Source organism: Lissotriton vulgaris, chromosome 2_1 (genome assembly GCF_964263255.1).
Source record: "Lissotriton vulgaris chromosome 2_1, aLisVul1.2, whole genome shotgun sequence".
Classification (NCBI taxonomy): Eukaryota; Metazoa; Chordata; class Amphibia; order Caudata; family Salamandridae; genus Lissotriton; species Lissotriton vulgaris.
The window spans coordinates 746917315-746933746 of NC_141687.1; the positions used below are offsets into that span (position 1 = coordinate 746917315).

The 16432-nt window shown below is 45.4% G+C and overlaps 1 protein-coding gene across 1 annotated transcript in view; it reads left to right on the top strand.

The window, feature by feature from the left end:
* The first annotated feature begins 9699 nt into the window (after window positions 1–9699).
* The window catches only part of LOC147731073 (uncharacterized), a 77976-nt gene continuing 71243 nt past the window's right edge, over window positions 9700–16432 (top strand). Inside the window, exon 1 of the mRNA XM_086954141.1 lies at window positions 9700–9745. Within this exon, the coding sequence (XP_086810267.1) occupies window positions 9700–9745 (46 nt within the window). The remainder of the gene's footprint in view (window positions 9746–16432) is intronic.

Sequence of the window (16432 nt, forward strand, 5' to 3'; positions counted from 1 at the left end):
GGCATCACTGAACACGTATCACAACCCACTCTGAACCTAGTTCAGCCGATTCTTTGTTCCTACCGTGTCACAGCCGAACCGTTCCACTAATTGAAACTGGTCCTCCGGTATCTCTATCGGCTCCTTCCCTTCCATGGTCGTAAATTGTACCTTGTTGCCAAAGGCGTAGTTTGATCAGGAAACAAAGTGTCTTCATTCAGGAGAGCAACACTTTTCTGAGTTTGTAAGATGTCTTTTAGATCGTTTCTGCCCTCTGGTTGGAGAACAGTCACTGGGATTCGTTTACAGTGTACTGTATTTATCCAATGACTTCTGTTGGTGACACGGACAGCAGTTCTGGTGGCCAGCAGAACTTGCTTGGCGTTCTTCCAACAAGGTTCCAAGTTCTTAGAGCGTTGAATATTTTTTATTAACAAGAAATTTCTATGTTGGAGACTATGAGCTGGACCCTCTGATTTGTCTGGTATAGTTTCATGCACCTGCCGGTAAATCAAAGACAATTATTCATCCAACATTCTCAGATATTCACTCAAAATAGGGTACTGTATTTCCTTTATCACATTTGGCCCTGCAGGTCCCCATACATTCATAGGCCTGCCGAAGACTATTTCATAGGGAGAAAGTCCAATTTTACTATGTGGGTTGGAATGAACAGATAACAGTGCTAGGGGCAAAGCATCTGGCCAATTAAGGCCCATTGTTGCCTCTATCTTTGCTAGTTTTAACTTCAATGTAGCATTGTACCTCTCTATTAGACCCGCTGCCTGGGGGTAATTAGCAGCATGAAACTTTTGTTTTACACCTAAACCCTTCATTAGGTACTCTATCATTCGGCCAGTAAAGTGGGGGCCATTATCACTCCATAAGACTCTACAAACCCCAAAACGGGGGAAGAACTCCTTTAACAGAATTTTAGCTGTGGTCAAAGCTGTGTTGTGTTTGGTTGGATAAGCGTCCACCCACTTACTAAAAGAACTAACCACAACTAATACATACTTCAAATTATTACAGCGCTGTAAGTGAATATAATCCATTTGAAGTGCTTCAAAGGAGGCCTGGGGTGGAGAAAATCCACCAGTAGGAGTTGATACTCTCTTCCCAGGATTGTGCTGTAGACATATCATGCAATGTTTAACCAAATGTTCAGCTGTTTTCCGAATGTGCTGATTATCCCAAACCTGTTCTAGTTGGGAGATAGTGTTTTTGGCACTAATGTGAGCAGGTCCATGAGCCATGGTTACAAAGGGCAGTAAATAAGCATAAAGTAACTTCCATTTCGGCATATCTTTTGACCTCCAACATCCCTCATCATCTAACTTTCCTTCCTTTTTCCATTCTGCTTTTTCTTGTTCTGTAGCTAACTGCTGTATTTCTTTGATCTCTCTCTATCGATATGTTCCCATCTCTCAGCTTGGGATCGTAATACATACATCCTACTCGTGTGTATACTCGCAGTGTTTCTGACAATTTCATCTGCAAAGGCATTTCCCTGTCCCACTTTGTCTGTGATTCCCTTGTGGGCACTACATCTGATAATAGCTACACTCTTTGGCAATGTCAAGGCAGTAAGAAGACTATTCACCAATTCACCATGCTGTATTTTAGAACCATGGGAGGTTAGGAATCCTCATTTCTTCCAAAGTTTGCCAAAGTTGTGTGCCACACCAAATGCATACTGACTGTCTGTGTAAATGTTTACTGATAACCCTTCACTAAGTTCACAAGCCCTTAAAAGCGCAATAAGTTCAGCTGCTTGGGCCGATTTTTGCGGAATACGGGCTGTTTCTACCACAGTTTGTAATGTGGTTATCGCATAGGATGCAGAGGTGGCGCCGTTAGGTAATTTCAAGCAGGAACCATCCTCCCATAATTCCCCATCAGGATCTAACAAAGGTGTATTTTTAGGATCTATTATTCCCTTAGTTTTTTCTTCTGTCAGAAAAATTCAGTCGTGCAAATCACGAGTTTGTTCAGCTGGCAAAAGTAACAATGTAGCTGGGTTCAATGTCAAACATCTCTTGAGTGTGATATGAGGTGCGAAGAGTGTAAGTTTGTATCCTGTAAGTCTAGCACTAGTCAGGTGTTGTGTTTTGGTCTGATTAAGGAGTACATCTACGGAATGTGATACCATAACCATAAGCTTGTTACTCAACACTATCCCATCAGATTGTCGTATAGAAATGGCTGTGGCAGCAACCGCTCTAAGACGGCCTGGAAATCCTCTAGCCACTGGATCCAATACAGCCAAAAAATAAGCACATGGACGATGCTTACTACCATATGGTTGTGTTAAAACTGACAATGCACATCCTTCTCTCTAGTGCACATATAATATAAAAGGCTTAGCATATTCTGGAGTGCCTAACACTGGAGCAGAACAAAGGGATGCACAAAGCTGCTGATATGCTTCTTGACATTCAGATGTCCATGGTAGAGGAAAGGGAGTATCTTTAGTAACAAGGGACAAAAAAGGTTTGATGATAAGGGAGAAGTTAGGGATCCACTGTCTACAATGGGAAGTAATGCCAATAAGTGCCCAGACTTCTTTTTGAGTACTTGGGATGGTAATTTTTAGAATAGTTTGAATTCTGTCTTTAGTCAGAGTGAGACCTTCCTTAGACAAGAGGAAACCCAAATAAGTGACCTCAGATTGACAATATTGTAACTTATTCTTAGAGACCTCATGTCCCTTAGTAGCAAGATGATGCAATAGGGAAAGAGTGGCCTATTTACAATGCTAAACTGTATCTGCTGCAAGCAAAATGTCATTGACATATTGCACAAGTGTAACTCGCGGTGGCAAAAGAAGTTCATCCAACTGTCATTTAAGTGCCTGACTGTAAATACTAGGACTTTCTGTATAACCTTGTAGAGCTCTACAAAATCTGAATGAGCGGCCCCTTAATGAGATGCCAAACAAGTATCTACTATCCTTATGTATAGGAAAAGAGAAAAAAGCATTCTTGAGATCAATAACAGAAAATACAGTGGCTGTAGGTGGGATTAATGTCAACAAGGTTGTAATATCAGAGACGACAGGATATTGAGGAATCACTATTTTGTGTACTTCTCTTAAATCAATCACAAATCAGTAAATCTTGTCCCCTGTTCCATCGCCCCGTTTCAGGATGGGGAGAATGGGGCTTTTACATACATTAGAGGAAACTTCCTCATTAACTCCTGTACATATCACGTTGTCAATGATAAATATTAGCGCAGCCTCACCTTCTTTCGATATTATATATCGCGGGACCCTTGGTAAGTAGGCACCCTCCGGAACCTGTATGTATACTGGGGAAATGTCCATTCTTCCCACATCTATGTCAGCAGTAGCCCAAACACATGAAGGAACAGAATCAAGATCTGAACATAAAGAGTAATTATATTGTTTAGGCAATGTCTTTTTCCCAAAAATGACACATACTCCAGATGGGGAACAATGTATAGTAGCATGGAAATATTTAAGATGATCAAGTCCCATCAAATTATCAGGAGCGGGTGGGGGAAGTAAGAAGGGGGCTGAAGAAATAAAATTCTCAACCTGCAAAGGGAATTTTTGGGACACAAGGCTAGGAGTTGTTGTTCTATCAAACCCTATCGATGGGATAACTTGGCCATACAAGGGTGTCCCAGGAACCAGTTTCTGAGATATCACCCTGCGTGTCACCCCTGTATCCACAAAAAATGTCTGATTCTGCCGAAGTATGTTGGCTTTTATATAGGGTCCTGACTGGTCTACAGGTATCTCAACTGGTCCTCCTTGTCCTACGCTGTCCTAGGCAAAATGCGTTCCCATAGTTTCTTCTTCCCAATCCTCCATAGAATATTGATTATTCCGTTGATCAAAATAATTTTTTGACCTATTTTTCTCTGGAGCTTGATCTTGTTGTAGCTGCTGTCGGGGAACTGAAGTCCCCCGGCTACCATATAGTTGTCCCCTTCCTCTACCACTAGCAGCTAAACAGGATATTTGAGACACCAATGTCCTTTCTCCTTACAATAAGCACATTGATCTGGCCCTAGTGGAGTTTGTCTACGCGGTGGCCCTACTGGAGGTATTTGTCTAAAATTCTGACCATAGGTTTGACCTCAACCTCAACCTTGGGGTCTATAGGCTTGGACGATCATTACCTTAGTTTTCAATTCTTTTAGTTTTCCTTCTTTACGTTCTTGCTAAGTGGTTACTTGATTCTGATAATACTGAGTCATATCTAATATAGCTTTCGAGGTTACCGAAGCCCATGTACTCTCAGAATCTTTTAAGCGAACAGATATCTCAGGAAGTAAATTTCCTACAAATCTATCTACAAACAAATGCACACCCGTAGGTGTAGAAGTGTCTTGCCCACTAATATCATGGAACACTTCCTCAAAGCGAGTAAAAAACTCAGGGACGGCCTCTCCCTCTTTGTTTACAAGCAGTGAGAAGTGCCCAATCTATTTTCCTTGCCGGTATCATCATTTTTAAGTATGTTACCAGGCAGATCCATTATGAGCTGACTAGGTTTCTGACCAGTTTTCCTATACCTGATCCTGTTTTCGAGTAAGTCACCACATATCTGGTGGCAGGAATATACCAAAAAACATATCAATATCAGCTTAGGTCATAACACAGGAATCAATGGCTTCCTGTACATCATCATAAAATCCTCTAGGATTTTTCCGTATGTCTGGTAAGGAGGCTTTTGAAGTAAGTACATCCATCCTTTTCCAGGGCGTATATATCCACTTATACAAAAAATGGGCTCTAGCATTGGGATCATTAGTGTCATCATTATCTGCATTCCCTCTTCCAGGAATGAACTGTGGTGCGGCTTCCCTCATAGGTCTTTATTCAAGGAGAGGAAGAAAGTTCATTATGTATCCAATTATTGCTGTTATAGCACTCCTAACTCTACTTACAGGGAAGGCTCCTATCTGACACTGTTGATTAATAACTCTAACTTCATCGGGACCGTTCTGTCCTGTAGTCATCTTCCACTGAACTATAAGTTGATGAGAAAGCTTATTTATCAGACAAAGAAGTTCGCCATCAGGAAAAACCCTATATCTGAGCTATCATTTCTACTTCTTCCATTTCTAAATCACTTAACCACTTCAATATTATCAACCTTATTGTGTCCTGACAAAACTGAGGTACAGTGAACAAAGAATTTGAGGGGTCGAGACAGATTCAGGAAGTATGGAATCAACCATCATTTCTGGTGCAGTGGCCTGGGATGGGGGTGCAGTGGCCTGAGATGGGGGGTAAGGGATGTACCGGTACTGGTTGGAAAATAGGGAGCTGAACAACCGCGGGTAAAGGTGGTGGTGCCGGAGGTACAGGGGGAACGACATTTGGCGGTCCAGGGAGAAGAGGTGTCAAAGGTACATATGGGGGTGGGAGTCGTTCAATCAATAATCCGTAAAGGTCTGAATCCACATCTTCTTGGTGGATTTGTGCTGTTACTGTGTGTCTGACGACATGTTCCTTAGATATTAGTAATCTATGCTCTCCATTTAAACTATCCTTATTCTCCTGAACTTCCTTATCCTTCAATTCCTTATACTGTTGATACTCTGTCTTCCTTTCTTGTTTCCTTTGCACCTTCTCCGCCTTGAGCTGCTGCTCCGTTACTGACTGTCAAACATAGCTGACCTAACTTTCTTTAAAAACAATTGTTTCTCTAAATACTCAAGTTTGTGAAGGCCCATTGTCCCCTCTAATGGCCATTGTAACTGAGGATCCCCTTTTGTATATTTGTTCCACAATGCATTATACATGAGGGGACAAATACCATATTTGATGTACATCTCAAAATTCGGCGTACCTTCTGGAGGCGCCGGCTGACTTGCTTCCAAAATGCTCTGCTTATCGCAGCAGCAACAAAACTTCCAAAGTGTGCTAAATACAGGCATGTTATTTAAGATATAAAAAACTTATAACCAGAGAGAAATGAAAAAATATTCTCACATTACCTGCAAGAATTTTTTTAAATCAATACCAAATAGTAAGTGCCAAAGAAAGTTCAAAACAAATTTCAAACAGATTTAAAATAACCAAAAGAACTGGTTCAATACAAATCTACTTTATTCGTAGTCTTCAACTCCCACCTGTCGATCCTCCCTGATCCATACAAATGACCATCCAAGAGCCCCAGTCAAGGCTAGCAGCCGGCAGGAAGATCGGAGTCTTAGAGCTGAAAAATCACCTTGGACACGAGAACTAGTCTCTTCAGGTGGTGCGCTCCTCAGCGAAGTTCGTCTTACAGACACAATCTCTTCGACCGGTCCTACTGCAAGGCTTTGATGGGGTCCCAAGTTGGGTGCCAATTTGTGGAAGTGGATTATTAATAATCCCCTAGTGCAGGGTCACCCTTTAGTCCACGGGTTCTTAACAAGTAAGGAGGAATTGACAATGGAGTGAAGTACAAACCATGGATCATTCATTTTGCATTCATGAATGGGGGCCCATCCCACAAGCACCATAGAGATACTCTCGAAGAAGCACACTGAACAATGGGTTACATTGGTTTGTGTAGCAAAAGATCACAAACAAGGGACGCCCAGAGATAAATAGAGCTTTGGGAAAAACACACAAATGAGGTAACAGCAAGAATCGACAGCCTCAGTGTCTTGTGCAATTGCTACATCCTGAGGCTGAACAACAAGATATGCTATCTGAGTAAACTTTACCTGAGGATTAACCATTGTCGGAAAAACCTTGAGCAGACGCCAGCTGTTCTTTTGCACTGATTCTGTATGTATACACAGCCTACAATTCCCCAATTTAGAATCTTTACTCATGTTTATACAGATGCAGTGTCCAGGATAGAGCAGGCTGGAAGCAGGGTAGGGGTGAAAAATGGATGAGGCATAGCTTAATCAAAAAACGAGAGAATCAGATTTTACATTTTAACACGTCTTAGTATTTGATGCAACACTCTTGCACCAAAGCACAGAGTTCTTACTTACTTTTCCGTCAGGAAAGCACCTTTCACCAAACAAGTAATAAAGAGGAGCAAGGACAGTAAATTCAATCACAATTAGTTGCAGTTTTAATCTCTGAGCTAGAAAACATTTGAAAGGGAATAGGCAAAGAGAGTACCATTGACCCTGGAATTGTTTAAGGTGCCGAAAAGAAGAGTCTTTCTTCTGACAGCTGATGTCACCCGATGTAATTCAGGAGTGTGTAGAATTGTCTAATCATTTGGCACACTGGGTGTGCATTTAGTGAAAGGTGGTCTTAATTATCTAAATGGCTAAGGCATATGACAAACACCCAAGATGTTCACATGACTACAGTGAAAGAACAGCATCAAAAGACAATTACCACAGCCCTGCAAACTATACTAAATACAGAAATCTTAACCACATTTGCTCTCCACTACCTGCCGTTCAGACGTCTAATGTGACCTATCCACCTATCATATCCCACAATCACTTACTATTAGGAAATGTATCTTTTTTTAGAAATACACAATCCCGAGGCTCTTTCCTCCCAATTTTTTTCTTTGAGTGCCGCTCCGATTTTGTCATACTCTTCCACTTGGCTGCGCTTTTTGAGAAGTTGTGGGTGGTTTATAGAGCAATATCGATGTTAGAAATGGGATCTCTGGTTGGCTAAGGCTTGCGCCAAAGCGAGGTAGAGACCACCACTCTAGTCAGGGCAAGGGAGCTACAAGCCAAAGATAACCCCTGCTCACCCCCTTAGTAGCTTGGCACGAGCAGTCAGGCTAATCCTGGAGGCAATGTGTAAAGCTTTTGCGCACGCACACAACAGCAACAACATCCCAGGCACACTCCACAAAAGGAACTCCACACAAGGTTATATCAAAAATAGCCTTTGTATTTTCAAAACACAGAATAGTAAACCCATACTGTACACTGTGCAAACTGGCTCTGGCAAAATTTAGAAGGGATTATGTACACCTGACAGGGCCACATGGGCCACTGTCTGAACCATCACAAAACAAACTTGGTAAAAGTAAAATAGATAACTTGGGAAAAGTAAAATAGATCATAAAACATACAATCAGTAATCACTGGTAATCACTGTACTTTGCATCAGTCTGTGACATAAACTACATTATGCACAGTATCACACCAGTCTAAATGCATTAGACCCTAACCACCTAAGTAAAAATCATAATAGGGGCGTAAATCACACAGGGAAGTATAATCTCACTAACACAAGCCCAAAATAGGCAAACTCACCTCATAATCATAAACCATATTTTAGAGGTATCAAAATAGGGTGTGCAAAACATACTATACACAATACATTTCCTAGCACCAAAATCACATTAGCACATAAATTACATTTGGGCCGGGTGCCCTATAAATGTAATAATCCCCCTGGCCAACTGGTCATCTCAGAAAGGGGGCTCAAACGCCCTGTGTCCCAAAGTCAGGGCTGCTGAATAGGCAGCGAAAGTCAAGGGTGCGCCACTGCGCAAACCTAAACGTTGCAGCTGCCCACTACTTAATGGGCAGCTGAGAACAATAACATGGGGGCCTAAACGATGCAGCTGGCCCTAAGTGCTGCGCAGCTGTGGGAGGCCTGGCACCTCTGTGCCACTTCTGTCCCTCTCTTAAGAATTGCACTCAAATGGTGCAGCTGCCCACTACTTGCTGGGCAGCTGTAAAAGGTAAATTGCGGCATGGGCTCTCAGTAGCCCTTTCAACCAACTGCACCAAATGCTGGAGCTATGGAAATCATGATGCACAGCGTTGGAGACATCTAGGCTCTGAAAAGCAGATCCCCAAGCACTGGGGAAAGGACGTGGGCCCCTCTGGGCCCGTAAATAATCGTGGTCAAGGGTTGGAGCCCCCTAAGCCCTTAAATTAAGTAGTGCCCCAACCGGTGGAGCACGCTGGCTCTGGGGGAACAACGGGCCCCCGGGACCTCAGGAACAGAACGTGCCCCCTGTTAGAGCGGCCCGCTGCAAGACTGGGCCGCTCAAGATACAACACGGGCACAGTGCCTCAAATGGCACCAGGCAACATGGAGCCCCCACTCACCGGGGCTCCCCAAATGAGGGGCGCATCGATGGGGCAGTCAAAGGGGGCTGCCCTGAAGAGAGGCACCGGCGTGGTGCTTCGATTCCACCCTCCCCCTTTCGGCTTCACTTACCGGCTCTGCGCAGGGGAGGCTCTCTCTCCAGACGGTTGCTCCTCTGGCCATGCGGTGGGGGCAGGCAAAGCAATGTGCCTCGAGCCCCCTCCGCCTTCAAACTGCACTTGCTGGTGCCTGCGGGGCTCTCCCTCAGCCATGAGAGTCCCACAAAGGCAGGCACCATCTTCCTGACTCCCGGCAGCTTCTCTTTCTCTTGCGGCGGCGGGCGCGGGACTTCCCTTCGAAACCTGAAGACCCGCCTGCCGTCAGGCACTACGGTGCCTGACTTTCTGTTTAGCTGCGGCGGTGATATCTCGGCAGAAACGAGGGGAAGGCACCCTCAAATAGTAGAATATCTCAGCGGGGTGAGCACCCGCAAAACGGCTCCAATAAGCGGGGTGGGCACCCGCAATAGGTCCAAAAGTGCAGGGGAATCTCTACGTCGGGAACCCCCCCCCACCGAGGGTAATTTGCAGCCCAGCGCTGCGAGTGAACTGCAGAAGTGCTTCCCCATGGGATAAAGACTACGCTCTGCTAGGAAGTAAAAACAAAGCGCTCACGAGGCGCTCGGGGGGGGCACAAAATCCACAAAGTCCCTAGGAATGGCTCCTGAAGCAAAAACGGGTCCTAGCAACAAGGTCCTCACAGGTGAAGAGGGCAGAAGGGTCTCAAAGAGAAGTCCTCCAGGTTTCCAGGGGCAGGGCAGGGTCCAGGGAGGCAAGCCTTCCCCTGGGTCCCAGCAGTAGCACGCCCCTGGTAGATTCAAGTAGCAAACAAGAACATTTACTTGGGGTCACAACCCCTTATTTATACAGCTTTTTCTTTTTGTGACACAGCGCAGGGCTAGGAGGGAACCAGATACAAATGGTTCAGGAGCCCTTGAGCACTTGTTTTGCTCAGCTCCTCTCCTCTATTCACAGGACAGGCGAGGGACATCAGACGCACCACAGGGGGTGGAGCCAGCATTGTGGAGGGGAGGCCCAGCCCTATTCAGGTCCCAGGTGCAACTCCTCCCTCCCATCTGCATGCAGATCACCCTATAATTGCTCAGTTCCCCTGAATACATATTGGGTTTCTTCTTAAGGGGAAGTAGCTTCCATAGATCAGGGAAGATGCTGGAGGAAAAGGAGTGTAACAAAGTACTACAGAACGCTATGGAGACTGAGGACCTTACAACAGATCGTTTTCCCCCTTATCTTTCTCCCTGTCCTCTCCTTTATTTACAGACACCCTCCGTGGAACAACCATTAGACTTCCCCTTTAAGAATCTTGTTCTCCGGGAACAACCAGCCAGCCACGTGACTGCGTCACATGAACCTCGCGCCTTGAAAGAGGGAGATGCAGGTTTCGCTCTCGTTCCTTGGCGTTCTCCGGCGTTGGAAGAGAGGGACACGAAGAAAGGAGGAGCCGTGCAGACCTTCTTCGCCGCCCCCGAAATCCAAGACGTGGTGGGAGACCAAACCGAAGTCGAACATGGACCGGACCTCGGGAGCCGACCCACTGTAGAACCGGAGACAAAGAGAGAACCGGACCCTCACCGGCACTGCGCAGAAGCCAGCCATGTTCCCTGAGGAACGTGGCTTAGCAAGGTACGGGGCCACCTGGGAACAATGTGGGGAAAAAGGGTCGGAACCTCGAGGGAGACGTTGGGTGGGGGTGGGGAGTGAAGGACACTAACGAGCACGCAGATGGATTTAAAAATCACATGACCCCTACCACACAGATCCAGGAGCACCTCTCACCCCCTTTCCCTGAATGTATTGATAAAAACAGAAAACTACTCTCCTGACATTCTTCTTTGTTTTTTCTTTTTTGTTATTTATTTTGGGGTACTTCCCCCTCCACCCCCCCATCAGGATACAAGACTCGGGCTGGCTTACCAAAGGAACTACGTACCAGAGACCCTTTTGAGGAAGAAAAGGAATGAGAGTCACATTGGACTGTCTTGATTGACTAACAGAAACAGTACTTTATCCTTAGTCGTTTCTTGTTTTTTGTGTGTGACTAATAAAACCATTGTAAGAATAATAACCTGTATCCCTCATTCCTTCTCCGCCAAACAACAAGGAGGTATTCCATATTTTAGACAGCACATCGCTGGTGGAATGTGCGAACTCTTTCCTCAGTTTAGGAGGGCACAGGTCTGACTTGCAGCACTGGATCACAGCCAATGCTTCCTTCTGAGAGATAGGAGTAAATTCAGACAGGAGAGGCATGGGTGCTTTCCAACTACCACGTCAGATTTAACCATAGCAACAAAGCTAGGTTTAGTGCATTCATATTTACCATATGCATGGCGCTCTAAACAACTGCCATCATGCAGTTTGGAATTTTAATGGCATTGTACGCCAATGACACAATTGAGTTTCTCTTGGGTGACATAAGGCAGAAACGTGGGGAATTTCATTTATATACATTTTAAAATCAGATCATATTTAATAAGCATTTGGTAATGCAATAGGTCTCGCATTAGGAAAGTTTGAGCTATTGGTATTGTAAATGACAATTTTTTATTTATGTGTTGGTTTTGAAAATAGCAAAATTAATAACTTTGTCATTTACAATGCCAATAGTTTTAACTTTCGCAAATGTGACACCTATAGCATTTGTAACGCAATATGTGTTGTATTTACATGACTTAGATGTATTGATATTTTACAAATAACAATGGCTTGTAATTGTTTTTAAAATTAATACTTAAAAAAACTTATTGTAATTTATAATGGCAATAGCTTAAACTTTTGTAAATAAATTTTGTGAAGATTATGTTCATTTTATTTTATTATGAAGAAAATACAAGAACAGAAGTGAAATATTAACATCTTTTTGTGACATTTGTAATAAAGCTTGAAACATTGAGCGAACATATTTGAACCAGTTATTGTTGAATGATTGCACAGATTGATGCTGTGGTGGCGCTGAGTGATGTTGTGGTGGCGGCGAGTGATGCAGTGGTGGCGACGAGTGATGCTGTGGTGTTCAGTGATGCTGTGGTAGCGCATAGTGATGTTGTGGTGCCCATGAGTGATGTTGTGGTGCCCCTGAGTGATGCTGTGGTGGTGCTGAGTGATGCTGTGGTGATGTGATAGAGTGAGTGCAATAGATAGATAGATAGATAGATAGATAGATAGATAGATAGATAGATAGATAGAGTGAGGGCGATAGATAGAGTGATGGCGATAAATAGATAGATAGAGGGCGATAGATAGATAGCTAGAGGGCGATAGATAGCTAGAGGGCGATAGATAGATAGAGGGCAATAGATAGATAGATAGAGGGCGATAGATAGATAGATAGATAGAGGGCGATAGATAGATAGAGGGCGATAGATAGATAGGTAGCTAGAGGGTGATAGATAGATAGATAGAGGGCGATAGATAGATAGAGGGAGATAGATAGATAGAGGGTGATAGATAGATAGATAGATAGATAGATAGATAGATAGATAGATAGATAGATAGAAGGCGATAGCTAGAGGGCGATAGATAGATAGAGGGCAATAGATAGAAGGCGATAGATAGATAGAGGGCGATAGATAGAGGGCGATAGAGGGCGATAGATAAATAGATAGATAGATAGAGGGCGATAGATAGATAGAGGGCGATAGATAGATAGATAGATAGAGGGCGCTAGATAGATAGATAGATAGAAAGAAGAATGATAGATAGATGGATAGATAGATAGATAGATAGATAGATAGATAGATAGATAGAGGGCGATAGATAAATTGAGGGCGATAGATAGATAGAGGGCGATATATAGATAGATAGATAGATAGATAGATAGATAGATAGATAAAAGGCGATAGATAGATAGAGGGCGATAGATAGATAGAGGGCGATAGATAGATAGATAGGTAGAAGGCGATAGATAGATAGAGGGCGATAGATAGATAGAGGGCGATAGATAGATAGAGGGTGATAGATAGATAGATAGATAGATAGATAGATATAGGGCGATAGATAGATAGACAGATAGATAGAAGGCGATAGATAGAGGGCGATAGATAGATAGAGGGCGATAGATAGATAGATAGATAGAGGGCGATAGATAGAGGGCGATAGATAGAGGGCGATAGATAGATAGATAGAGGGCGATAGAGGGTGATAGACACGGTGTCGCATAAAATCCTTCTCGACCGCTTGAAGGGAGTGGGAGTAAAAGGGACCGCCCTTGCGTGGCTTGAAAGCTTTCTTGAAGACAGACAACAAGGTGTCAAACTAGGCCCCCATAAATCTGTCTGCAGGAAGCTTACCAAAGGTGTGCCACAGGGCTCATGCTTGAGCCCCACGTTATTCAACGTATATGTGGCCCCTTTGGCGGAGACTATAAGATCCTATGGGTTCTCCCCAATCTCTTACGCTGACGATACTCAGCTGTTATTTCCCTTCCAAACCATCACACCTGCAGTCATGCAGTCATTTCAAAATGGCATGAGAGCTGTGGCAGGTTGGATGGCCCAGAACTTCCTCCAATGCAATGTGACTAAAACCGAAGTCATGTTGTTTGGAGGGGCCACCCTGCTCTGGTCTCCGGATTGGTGGCCACTTGAGCTAGGACCTGTCCCAGCGCCCAAACAGACCATCAAAAACCTAGGAGTACGCCTAGACCAAACTCTGATTTTAAAAGATCATGTCAGCCAAGTTACGGGAACGTGTTTCCGAACAATTGGTCTTCTACGGCGTATCTTCCCTTTCCTGCCTAACACCCACAGGAAAACGCTGGTACAGGCACTGGTCCTTGGGCGGGTGGACTATTGTAATAGTCTACTCATCTCTGCCAACCATGAACAACTACGCAGACTGCAGGTGGTGCAGAACACCGCGGCAAGACTCATCCTGAATGCCCCCCCCCGCACTCCATCCCGCCCTCTCCTCTCCCACCTTCACTGGCTTCCAGTACAACAACGGGTACATTTCAAACTCTGCTGCATTATGCACAAGTGCATCTATGGGTCTGGTCCCAAATATCTAAAAGATATTTTCTTTCCCTACTCTCCCGGACGTGCTCTGCGATCCAGCAACACTATGTTGCTACATGTACCCAAAGTCACCAGAGCGAGACAGGGTGGCCGAGCACCCTCTGTTAAAGGCCCCTTGTTGTGGAATTCCCTTCCACCTCAGCTGAGACAAATCTCCAACCTCTTTTCCTTTAGGAAAAAACTAAAAACATACTTGTTCACACAAGACTAACTTTTCTTTTTCCCTGCCCTTCTGTCATCCCCTCAACAAAGCTGGTCCGAATCACACAGAAGCTACGCGCGGAGATACCCCTTCGGGGCTGATTCAGGCGCGCTATAAGAATATAAATAAAATAAATAAATAAATAGATAGATAGAGGGCGATAGATAGATAGATAGATAGATAGATAGATAGATAGATAGATAGATAGATAGATAGATAGTGATAGAGTGAGGGCTATGGATAGAGTGAGGGCGATAGATAGAGTGAGGGCGGAGTTGGAGGGTGGATTATGGGTTGGAGGGTGGAGTTGGAGGGTGGAGTTGGAGGGTGGAGTTGGGGTTGGAGGGTGGAATTGGAGTTGGAGGGTGGAGTTGGAGGGTGGAGTTGGAGGGTGGAGTTGGAGGGTGGAGTTGGAGTTGGAGGGTGGAGTTGGGGTTGGAGAGTGGAGTTGGGGTTGGAGGGTGGAGTTGGAGGGTGTAGTTGGAGTTGGAGGGTGGAGTTGGAGGGTAGAGTTGGAGTTGGAGGGTTGAGTTAGAGGGTTGGGTTGGAGTTGGAGGTTGGAGTTGGAGGGTGGAGTTGGAGGGTGGGGTTGGAGTTGAAGGGTGGGGTTGGAGGGTGGAGTTGGGGTTGGTGGGTGGAGTTGGAGGGTTGTGTTGGAGTTGGAGGGTGGAGTTTGAGTTGGAGGGTGGAGTTGGGGTTGGAGGGTAGAGTTGGGGTTGGAGGGTGGGGTTGGAGGGTGGAGTTGGAGGGTGGAGTTGGGGTTGGAGGGTGGAGTTGGACTTGGAGGGTGGAGTTGGACTTTGGAGGGTAGAGTTGGGTTTGGAGGGTGGAGTTGGAGTTGGAGGGTGGAGTCGGAGGGTGGAGTTGGAGGGTGGAGTTGGAGGGTGGGGTTGGAGGGTGGAGTTGGGGTTGGAGGGTGGAGTTGGAGGGTTGTGTTCGAGTTGGAGGGTGGAGTTGGTTTTGGAGGGTGGAGTTGGTTTTGGAGGGTGGAGTTGGTTTTGGAGGGTGGAGTTGGATTTGGAGGGTGGTGTTGGATTTGGAGGGTGGAGTTGGAGGGTGGAGGTGGAGTTGGAGTTGGAGGGTGGAGTTGGAGTTGGAGGGTGGAGTTGGAGTTGGAGGGTGGAGTTGGAGTTGGAGGGTGGAGTTGGAGTTGGAGGGTGGAGTTGGAGTTGGAGGGTGGAGTTGGAGTTGGAGGGTGGAGTTGGAGGGTGGAGTTGGAGGGTGGAGTTGGAGGGTGGGGTTGGAGGGTGGAGTTGGGGTTGGGGTTGGAGGGTGGAGTTGGAGGGTTGTGTTCGAGTTGGAGGGTTGTGTTCGAGTTGGAGGGTGGAGTTGGTTTTGGAGGGTGGAGTTGGATTTGGAGGGTGGAGTTGGATTTGGAGGGTGGAGTTGGAGTTGGAGGGTGGAGTTGGAGTTGGAGGGTGGAGTTGGAGGGTGGAGTTGGAGGGTGGAGTTGAGTGATGTGGTGGTTTTCCTGAGTGATGTGGTGGTTTCCCTGAGTGATGTGGTGGTTTCCCTGAGTGATGTGGTGGTGTTCCTGAGTGATGTGGTGGTGTCCCTGAGTGATGTAGTGGTGCCCCCTGAGTCATTCCCCTGAGTGATGTGGTGGTGTCCCTGAGTGATGTGGTGTTGTCCCTGAGTGATGTGGTGGTGTCCTCGAGTGATGTGGTGTTGTCCTCGAGTGATGTGGTGGTGTCCTCGAGGGATGTGGTGGTGTTGTGTGGCATTCAGCAGTGTGCGGTGGGCAGCAGTTTGTGGCATGCAGCATTGTGTGGCGTGCAGCATTGTGTGGCGTGCAGCAGTGTGTGGCATGCAGCATTGTGTGGCGTGCAGCAGTGTGTAGTGTGCAGCAGTGTTTGGTGTGTAGCAGTGTGTGGCGTGCAGGAGTGTGTGGTGTACAGGAGTGTGTGGCATGCAGGAGTGTGAGTTGTGTGGTAGTCTGCAGCATGCAGCAGTATCGTTGTTTATACTTTATACCCAAATGTCAATAAAGACATTTAAGGGGTGGAGGGGATGTGAACCCAGTAGTAGATGCTGACGAATGAGACAAAAATAAATAACTATAAGGAGAAATAGGCAAATTAAAGGAAACCTGTAAGAAAATGTAAAAAAAAAAGGACTCAACCAGCAGCCCTGGCGGTGAAGGGAACACCGT